General features: G+C 47.7%; 1 protein-coding gene across 1 annotated transcript in view; it reads left to right on the top strand.

Moving 5' to 3' along the window:
* Window positions 1–9,034, top strand: part of LOC121836519 (2-succinylbenzoate--CoA ligase-like) — a 154,685-nt gene extending 145,651 nt beyond the window's left edge. Inside the window, exon 7 of the mRNA XM_042291437.1 lies at window positions 8,996–9,034. Coding sequence (XP_042147371.1) covers window positions 8,996–9,034 — 39 coding nt within the window. The remainder of the gene's footprint in view (window positions 1–8,995) is intronic.
* Window positions 9,035–10,805: the final 1,771 nt, after the last annotated feature.

Genomic DNA, 10,805 nt, shown 5'->3' on the forward strand with positions numbered 1-10,805 from the left:
GAAACTATCATAATATTTAATATTGAAATCACCTTTCATCGGCTCGTGTTTTTAACACGAATCCTCAACCATGGCTTCCGAGACTTTTCTCACGGTGACTGCGCTCCTCCTGCACTGCGAGTCGGCTCAAAATGACATATCCTCGCCGCGTGGCGGCGCTAGAGACCCAACCGATTGTGCGGGAAAGCCACTCTCCACGCGAGCAGGAGCTAACTAAAATGGAAGACGAAGACGCCGATTACTCGATAGCTTTTGCTTGACGCCGGTGTTAAGAAACTTTCGATAGAATTGTCGAAGAACCGGCGAGTGGCTGTATAGCGTCGGGTTTTGAAGCGATCTAGCTCTCCGTCGGCCTGTACAAAAGCTGCAATTGCGATAAAAATAACACGTAATATAATATGCATAAGCAAAGTGTAAAACAAAGTGTACGTACGGCACTGGTCACATTTTCCTTATACAGGTACCACACATGTTCTGCTCTTATTTACAAACTTCCTATTAAATTAATTCGTACATACGTCAAGTAAGGCCGCAATCGGCGCTCGATGTTTTGTTATGTTGCGAAACGATGTGCACCGACGTGAACATTGACCAGAGCTAATTCCTCGGGATAATGCTTAGCAAGCTTGTCTGAAAACTCGCATAATCTTCAGCGAACAGAAAACACAAGTGAGTTCCTTTTTTACTTTTTTTTTTTTTTTTTTGCCGTACCCCGTCTTGGATTTGGCATTGAAGTTATAAGCACGCTTGTCTACGATTTACCGTTACGTCTTAAAATAAGAAAGTTTTCGTGCTTATGAAACGGTTCACATATTTTGAGGTGTGGCAGCTGAAACTACGTGCAAGCGCTTCTCGAATGAATGAACTTCCAGAAACGTGTCGGCTGTGCAGCAGCAACAAAGTAGAGTTTTTCCATATACGACAAATCCTGTCTTCACTATTTCTTCCAGTGCCGGTTTCCTCGTTATTACATAATTTGCAGAATTCATGTTGTGATGCGTATTTACGTTTCATACACTGATTACCAGAGTAACCGCCTGGCAATCAGTGTTCGTAAACCGGGCAATACTAGCCAGTGTTTTGTAAACTGCGCAATATTTCAAGACCATGATAAAAAGGGGCTGTTTAGCCAACAAACTTATGAGTTATGAGTTATGAGGCAGATGGGGTAAACACAATTTTACCACTCTTAAAGGGTAACTGCAAAGAAAAAAAAGTTTTTTTCTAAATAGCCTAATTGGGACAAGCATGTCAAAAAACAATTTTTCCGCGAGAAAAAACATTTTTTACAGCAATATTTATTGCGTGAGACTCATTTTAGTTTGCGGCTATTTCGCCCGTTTTAAATCGCGCGCCACGAGGTTGTGATTATGTGACGTCAATCCCAAAAGGTTCTCATAGGCTAAGAGTTTGATTGACAGCTTAGAACTTGGTTGTTAAACCTTTGTTATATGTTGCAATTTCCTTTTGAGCGGCATATTTTTACGTTTAAAGAATAACTTATGTGATGAGAGTTATTATTCTTTACAAAAGGTTTACAAGACGGACACTTCCGTTTGGATTCATACAAACAAAAGCTTCGCCATTCTTTCATGGCCGCCGAAGTCTCCGCTCCCGCCTGTCTCGCCTACCTCGACTAATCGTTTCGCCGAAGTGATCAGTGTTTCGTGCTTACCCAGGTGCTTGAGTGAGACTTCTTGAAGTGAAGTAGTGTGTGTTTAGCAGCTGTCGCAGGTGTTTGTGATAGGAAGCGACGCGGGGTTTTGGCTTTCATAGCGCGGTTCTTTCGTTTTCCTCTTTGCTTGCTTAGCGTGTTTTTTTGTGTGTGTGTTTGTTTTGCTTGTTTGTGCGTGCAAATGCTGACTTTTCGGAGATGTCAGATGCGTGATCCCGACAGTGAGCCTTCCAGCAGCCATGTCGCCCCGAAAGGAATGCTATTTGGCTGGAGGCAATCGGGCGTTCGCGTAGCGACCAACGTGTCTAGTTACGTTCTCGTCATATCGCTCTGGAGGCCGTCGAGATTCGCCCCGTGTGCACCTAACGTCCGCGACTAGGCAGAAAATAAAAAAGCACTATGTCCACTACGTCAAAATGGTCTCAGTTCATGCATCTGTAGGCAGGTACGAAATCGTGCCCAAATTTATTCACACCGCACGATGCAACACGTCGCTGTGCAAACGCAGTCCAACGCGAAGCATAAAAACGGTAGATTTAGGACAACAATGCGGAGTCCATTGTTCAATTAAAACGACGTAATTTTGTTGAAAACGCCCGCAGCTTTTTACTCACGGCATGCGTCGGGAAACTTCCACATTTTGAAACAGAACGAGGCACATTTACTTTTAAAAACGCTCCCAGCGTCCTCCCGGACCAGTTTGACTGGATCAGCTGACGACGACGGGACCTAACTGGTTGAACGTCAACCCCACAACAACCAACTTCCGCTCCGTGTTAGCACCGCATTACACACACCATGAACGTTTCAGCTCTGTCGCATCGCCGTGTCGCACCAAACAGAACGAGATCTTTGAAACCAACGCCGCGCTGTCGTGAACCTTGGCTTGTGGTTGCGCACTCGTGGATTCTGTGACTCCCTTCGCTTTCAAAGCGCGCACGACGATTACGAACGATACTTTCCATCTTCCGGGAACATCACAAGGGTACTTCTCCGGTCACGTCTTCGCTACATGTGCTCGCAAACCGCGTCAAACCAAAAAAATACCGCGGCCTGGCGTAGTTGCCAGATCTTGCCGGAAGTCGAGACGCTGCGTCGTTGAACTCCGCAACGCAAGGAGAGTGAGGGGCGGGGCGTACTCCTCTTCCGTGGGGGTCGAAAGAGCGGGAGTTTCAAATGTGGAGAGGTTCTGACTCTACTGAATTACGTCCTGCGTAAATATTGATAAAAAAAATAATTTTTTTCGCGGAACATTTGTTTTGTGACATGCTTGTCCCAATTAGGCTGTTTAAAAAAAAAAAAAAAACTTTTTTTTCTTTGCAGTTACCCTTTAAGGCCGGTTCACACATGCAGCGAAGCGGTACTGTAGCGCTTCTCACGCGTCGTCCGCTACTTATCGTCTGCCATGAGCAACAGTTTTGACACTGGGATAGAAAGCTGGTAGACGCTGCCGTCTGCACGCGCTTAGCGCGAGGTTAGCGCTACGCTTGTAGCGCTCTGCTGCATGTGTGAACAGGCCTTTAGACGCAACTCACTAGGAAAACAGACAAGGGGATGTCGCGATAAGTAACTAGTTTATTTACAAGTTCCACGCATTGCACTTTAGTATAAAGTGGGATGAGAAAGAAAATATAAAAAGAGAGATTAACAAACACACTTAAAACGAAATAAAAATAAAAATTAGGTGATACCGGTTGCAAGCGAGGGGTCCACACCCGGTGTAGGGTTAGGCAAAGAGGCGATGACACGTAGAAGTAACTCCAAAAATTGCAATAAAGCGGAATCAGCAACAATTTCATCACTGGAAGACGCTCCCGACTCCAAAGGCAAAAGCACAAAGTAAACGAGAGATTGCGCAACCCAAACATGTTCATGATCATGCTTGTCTACCTCCGTCGTCGGCGAATCAACTCGACGCGCTTCGGAAACCCACCAAAACCAAAACCACTGCGAGCGAAAGACGGCTCAGATGCAAAAAAAGGCGAACAAAATAATACACAAACAGGCTAAACGCGCTAAATGATAATTAATAATTGGGGTTGTGTGGATATTTAGACAGCGCGAAGTTGGTCAGCCATTTCCAAATTGCGACGAGTCACTCGCTGTCACGGTGTAAGATAAACTCTTTAGGTGAGGACACGGCGGGGCTGAACGCGCGGCGCGAGGAATCAGGCAGTGTTCATTCGAGGGGCATCCGAAAGGCTGCATCATTCCGTGGCCACCATGCCCGCGGCTGATAGTGACGCCGGCGGCCAAACGGCGAAACTGTGTGAGAGCGAAAAACATTATGCCGTTGCCATGACACCCCGGTACACCGTGGTCTTTCTGCACGAGCGAACTGGAGCTCTGCGCGTGTGGAGCATGAGGCGGCACGAGCCGTCTTTGCCGTGCCCACGGTACAGTGTACAGTGTACCCACGGGTCGGCGAGTCATCTGCCGGCGCCACTTGAAAAAATAGTGAGAGAGAGAAAGAAAGAGAGTGAAAAGCGAACTTCATCTGCACTGCTCGAGGAGCGCGCTGTCCTCACCTGAAGAGTATTATCTTACACCGTGCTCGCTGTAGATGTGAAATTTAGCCAGTGCTGTACAACCGTTAGCCTGGGGTCAGGGTGTAAGATAGACAGGTGGGGAAACGGCCCATAGAAGCCTACCGCAGCGCCGTGACCGGATTGTGTACTCGTCTGCTTGCGGGTACCGCTGATTTGCAACAGATGGCGCTGCGGCAACACCACCATCGTGGGAAGAGTACAGGTCGCACGCGCTCTCGCGCGGTTGAACGGCGGCACTGCGCAGGGCCTGGACGGAATCCCGGCTAAAGGCCCGTTCACACTCTTGCAACCGAGTACAACCGAGAGAGACAAGACCGGTTTTTAATCCTCTTACGACTTCTTAGGACCAGATGCGCTACAGCGGAGCTGGTCCTAAGAGATCGCAAGAGGCTTAAAAACCGGTCTGGTCTCTCTCGGTCGTACTCGGTTGCAAGAGTGTGAACGGGCCTTAAGGTACTGAAAGGCCTGGGACCCGACGCTCAAGAGCAGTTGGCCCACTTGTTCAGTCGCATATGCTGCGGAGATGACCCGATCCCCACTGACTGGAGGCGCGGTCGAGTAACCTTCATCTCGAAAAAAGGTGGAAACAAGCAGCTGTTGCATGACTACCGACCGCTCACCGTCACGGCAGTTGTATACAGAGTATTCACGCCTATCATCAATTGGCGAATCACAGCATGGGCTGAGGGAGCCGGCGTGTTTACGGAACTGCAGAACGAGTTTCGAGTTGGGCGGCGGTTGGACGATAACCTGTTTACATTGACCCAATGCATCGAGATAGCGCAAGCGGAGAGGCGGCCTCTGATATGCTGCTTTCTAGACATCGCTAAAGCGTATGATTGTGTCCCTCACCTAATGCTGTTGGAAAGGCTGAGAAACCTTAATATGCCCCAAACATGGGTGAGCTTGATCCGTCGGTTATACGACGGCAATGTGGTGATGACATCCTTCAATGGTGTGACATCTCAGGCGAGGTCACAGTTGGAAAAGGTTTACGACAGGGCTGTCCGTTGTCGCCGACGCTATATATGCTATATGCCTCTAGCATGGAAAAGGCCATTGAAGACACTGGCATTGGTTTCACTTTGGAACACCGCCAGCATGGTGATATTGTAGCGTGGCGACTCCCTGGCCTTGCCTATGCTGATGACCTCGTGCTGATGGCCGGCAGTGTGGAAGACATGAGGAGGTTGCTCGTCGCCTGTGAAACTGCAGCGGAACACCTCCGACTACGCTTCAATGCTGGCAAGTCAGCGACAGTCATCTTTTCTGGCGAGGGGTGCAATCTCGGGTCGCTCATCCTGCAAGGCTCAGCCATACCTCTTCACACCGAATACAGGTACCTCGGAATAACACTGTCGGCTAGAGAGGACTACTTGATTGAGCACCATGAGGGCCTCAGGAAGTCCTTAGTTAGCAAGCGGAACATACTGCGAAGGCGGAGCCTATGGAGCTGTGACCGGTACATTGTCACCCGAGAACTTTGGAAGGCTGTGGCTGTGCCCGGGCTGACTTTTGGAAACTCAGTCATATGTGTACCTAGTGAGCTACGCACATATCTTGAGCGGCGCCAAAGGGAGGTCGGACGACATGCACTAGGGTGTCATGGACAAGTAGCCAATGAACTGATAGAGGGCGATGTCGGCTGGTCTTCCTTTGAAGCGCGGGAGGCAAACAGCAAGCTTCAGTACTACACACGTCTCCGGTACATGAACGGAGACCGGTGGGCCAGGCGAGTTTTAATGTACATTCACCTGAAGCATATCAACTCGACGTGGAGGAAGCGAGTCACTCGTCTTGGGACAAAGTTTAAGATCTTCAGCTTGGCCACTGAACCTCAAACAGAAAAGGAGTGGATGAGCACAGTGCGGGAGGAAGTGAAGAGGATTGAGAGGGACCGTTGGATGAGCGGCATGCTACAACACCCTTCCATGCACATGTAAGCGTCTCTGAAGACGGAGATTGCGCCGGTGACTTTCTGCGGGAACACACTGGGCAGTCGACTACTTATAGAGGCCCGTGGTGGTGCCCTACGTACCCGCCTATACCGAAGCAAGTACGATAGCAGCGTGACTGACACGGTATGTAGTGCGCGTGGAGCGGGCGAAGAGACAATCGACCACTTGCTGCTTGCGTGCAGGGCGCTACACCCAACGGCTGTCGTGGGTGCCCGCTTGGAGCAGGCACTTGGTTTCACCAACGAACAGACCCATGTAGTATGCTCCAAGCGGAGGCTCGAGGCATGGTGGCAGACTTGACTGAAAAATCGGGGTCGTGACCAAGACGACCAAGGTGACCAAGATGGCCTATAGCCGCTGCTTTACTTTTGGCTGGAGGGGCAAGCGTTCACTTAAAACGACGGTGTCATGTGAACTGATTAACTTTGACTGTGCGAAAGTGACGGTTGGCGAACTTTGGACACACGTGCTAACCAGTTCTCTTTCGTTGTTGTCCTTTTTTATTTAGTTTTTATTTTTTGCTTTTATTGGCATGTCTTACAAGACTCTCATTACAAAGAGATTGTGCCTCAAATATACATACATACATACATACAAAAATTGGAATTGAATTTGTATGGAACTTTATGGGAGAGCGCATAAAATAAACCGAGATCACGACATTCCTACATTGAAAATCCAAGAGAAATCATCTCCGTCAGTTTAGTCGGTCGCCACCGGTCGCCCACCCGGAGTTAGAGTTCGCGGTGCTCCACATAGATGGCGCCACAGAAAAAGAGAAACCCGAGGGGGACACAATCCGGTCGCTCATTTGGCTCTCGTTTCCCCACCTGTCTATCTTACACCCTGCCTGGGGTTTTTGAAGTGCACCACACAGTAGTGGTACGCGATCGCACGCCGGTACGGTGCTCATTCAGATCGAAACGGGCAGAGGTGTGGATTGAACCCAGGACCCCTGCCAGGGCCGGTTTGCTCATCTTGCGGCTGCGGTCGCGGCTGCGGCCAGGAGGGATTTTTACGTCACGTGACCAGCTCCATGGGGACAAGGAAGTACCTAGCGTCCCTGCCTAATGGCGGAGAGATCCGCATCGCTTCAAGCACAAAAGCCTAATTTCGCTCGCAGAAACTGATTGCAGGGACTTTCATCTGGAATCTAATTGACCGCCCCTTTATACTGTAGGAGCGGCAGGTAAAGTTACGGCCAGGGAGGGTAAATAGGAGCCAAAATAAAGAGGAAACCACAGGAGATAAAAGCGGTAGCAGTATATTTATCCGCCTCCGCCGGCGCCGGCGCCTCGTCCCTGCTGCTGTGGTCGAGAGGTTTAAGCGCCGGTACTCGTCGTCGCGGCGTGAAACTTCCAGGTTCAAATCGCGATAGGGACTACTTTTTTTTTTTCTTTTTTTTGTATTTTGTGAGCGTCTTACCTTTTAGCTGTGATCCTTTTTAGGAAATCATCCACTTGCACTACTGCGCCTTTCACGGTTTTTTCTGTTAGTCCCACCTGTTCAATCGAAACATTGGAAAGAAAAAAAAAAAAGATGAACGCAAGTTAACGCGCTAATACAATCATTTCATTCCATTTGTTGATCCAAAGTCATTTTAGGAGTGTGCATTAGAGTGAGGGACCTAAAATGACTTTGGATCATAAATGGAATTAATTATAATGAATTCCATTTGTTGTTCCAAAGTCATTTAGGTGTTTGCATTAGAGAGAGGGTTTGCGATGTCGACGCCTGATTCATTTTTGCATTCGGTCGTGATCGTCCGCTAATCTAACTAAAATTCAACAAGTAATGTGGTAATGTTACAAAACGATTGCTACAACAAAATGTAAAGAGTATAAATATACTCTTTACCACATTCCATGCAAGTAACAGTATGATCGCCTTTATTTCGGTTTACTACTTTCTCAGACGTTTGACTTGCTGCCTTGCCTGTAGGATTTCGCTCAATCAGTGTAGCCACAGTTGCTAGTCTTTTTTTTTCTTTTTGCTTGTTTTTTTTTTTTTTTTTAATTGTCACAATTGCAGTTTTTATTAATCCTAAATAGGCGTCTCTTGTTATTGAAAGGAATCGTAGCAAGAGCGTTGTATATTTAAAAACACATAAAACTAGTTGCTGGGGAAAGGATACTTGTTTCGGCTCCGTTAGTGTGAAAGCCATAGCGATGCTGTTATCTTGGTTTCCTTTTAATGAACATTTTGAAATGATTGTATTAGCGCGTTAACTTGCGTTGATCTTCTTTTTTTTTTCTTCCCGGTGTTTCGATTGAACAGGTGGGACTAACAGTAAAAACCGTGTAAGGCGCAGTAGTGCAAGTGGATGATTTCCTAAAAAGGATCACAGTTAAAAAGTAAGACACGCGCAAAATACAAAAAAGAAAAAGAAAAACAAAGAAGTCCCTAGTGCGATTTAAACCCGGAACTTCCACACCGCGACGACAAATACCGGCGGTTTAACCTCTCGACCATAGCAGAACGCGCGAGGTGCCGGCGCCGGAGGAGGTAGATAAATATGCTGCTACCGCTTTTATCTCGTGTGGTTTCTTCTTTATTTTGGCTCCTATTTACCCTCCCTGGCCGTAACTTTACCTGCCGCTCCTACAGTATAACGGGGCGGTCAATTGGAGAGAGAGAGAGAGGTAGCGTGAGAGAAGCAGGGGAGGTTGTTCTAGCGGGAATGCTGAACTGGTTCCCCATAAAAGAAGCAGAGAGAAAGGAAAGAAGGGGGATAAAGAAAGGGGGAAGGAAAATAGAGAAAAATAAAATAAAGACGTGAACGCGCTAAGAGTTAATCTCGAGTTATTTCACAGGCGATTTGCGACACCGGATTCGTCGAGGAAGTTCAGTAGCAGGTGTTGTATTACTTGGCGGCGACGGGGCGAACCACTTGGATAGATGATGTCCTCGTCGTCTGGATCACGAAGTCCAATTCTGGCGAGCTCAGTGACGAACCGTTGACGTGGATCGCTATATTCTTCGCAGTTGAAGAGGATGTGGCAAATGCTTTCTTCATCGTTGCAGTTCGGACACTGGGAGCTCTTTATTGCAGATATTTTAAAAAGAAACGCATTTGTAAATGCACTTCTGCTGCGTATTCTTATGAGGAAAGTGCACTTCTCTCTTTTAAGACCCTTTGTGATGCATGGCTGATGTTTGGAGTATCTGGTTGGGGAAAGTTCAGTTATGTAACTTTTTATGGACTTTCGTGTCGCATTGAAATCTGTTGGACTGGGAATAGTGCGCGGCAGTCCATGTGCCGCTCCTGCGAGTTTATCGGCTTCGGAATTACCAAACAGTCCCACATGTGAAGGTACCCATTGAAACGCAATGTTGAATCCAGAATTGTATAAGTGCTTTAACGTAAGTTGAATGGTGGCCGTCGTTTCGTCCATGGAGTCAGGATTACCTAGGCGTTGAAGTCCCGTTCTTGAATCGGTGACCAGCACTACAGTTTGTGGGGTATGTGAGGTGATGTAGTTAAGTGCCTTCTCAATGGCCTTAAGCTCTGCCGTGGTGGAGCTGACCACCGCTTGAAAACGGCCGCTCCATGCCGTGTTCTCCTTTGGTATAACAAAGGCCGCGGTAGCGCTGCACGTTCCGAAGTGAACGGAGCCATCGGTATATACCTGTAGAGCTCCTGGGTATTTTGAGGAAAGGACCTCCTCAGCAATTTGCCGCAGTACAATTCCTGGTAGATTTCCCTTCCTATACACTCCCGGGAGATGTAGATCGTACATTACTGGTGGTTCGCGCCATGGCGGTTCTTCAGCGCAAGTTAGGGGACGAGATTTCTGGAGCGATGGTTCAACGTTGTATAGCTCTTGTAAATGTAGGGTGAAATTGGAACGCCTTGCTTCTAGTTTCTTGAGCAACGTCACTCCACTTCTGGTTTGATGAAGACGTACAAGTTGATTAAGTGTCGATTGTGTCGCTCTCAGGTTAAGGTCTAGAGATGAGCTCTCTGCATAAACGCACTCATTAGGTGCTGCTCTCGGAACGCCTAAGGCGGTTCGTAGTCCTCGGCGGTGGATGCGTTCTAAGCGAGTTTTTTGTGTGTCAGAGAGATGCGTGAAAGGTAGGGCATATATCATGCGGCTCACAACAAGTGAAGTGTGTAGCCCAAGCATGGATCTTGGAGCATTTCCCCATCTTAGTCCACCAATGCGCCGAATGGCATTCACGAATTTAGTTGATGCTTCGGCTATCCTGTCAGCTTGCTTTTTCCCTTTTAATCTTGGGTCTAAGGTAACGCCGAGGAACTTGTACACTTTGACGCGTTGAATTTCGCTCTTGCTAATATTTAGTTTAATATTATGGCATGAGCGTCTCTTCGGGTGCGGTAGAATCATATACGCAGTTTTCTCTTTTGAAACGTTGAGTCCTACTGCATCCAAATAGTCTAAAACTGTGTCGATTGCTGGCTGCATAGCATTCTTTAACGTGTCCCGTCTTGTTGCACTCGTCCAGAGGCAGATATCATCTGCATACACAGAGCACGTTGTATAAGGAGACGTTCTTTTAATAGCTGGAGGAAGGCCTGCCATTGCGATATTGAACAATATGGGGCTGAGGACGCAACCTTGCGGAAGTCCAATATTTCGATGATGTGTGACGCTTAGG

The sequence above is a fragment of the Ixodes scapularis genome, unplaced genomic scaffold, assembly GCF_016920785.2.
Source record: "Ixodes scapularis isolate PalLabHiFi unplaced genomic scaffold, ASM1692078v2 PGA_scaffold2__306_contigs__length_199485367, whole genome shotgun sequence".
NCBI classification, from domain to species: Eukaryota; Metazoa; Arthropoda; class Arachnida; order Ixodida; family Ixodidae; genus Ixodes; species Ixodes scapularis.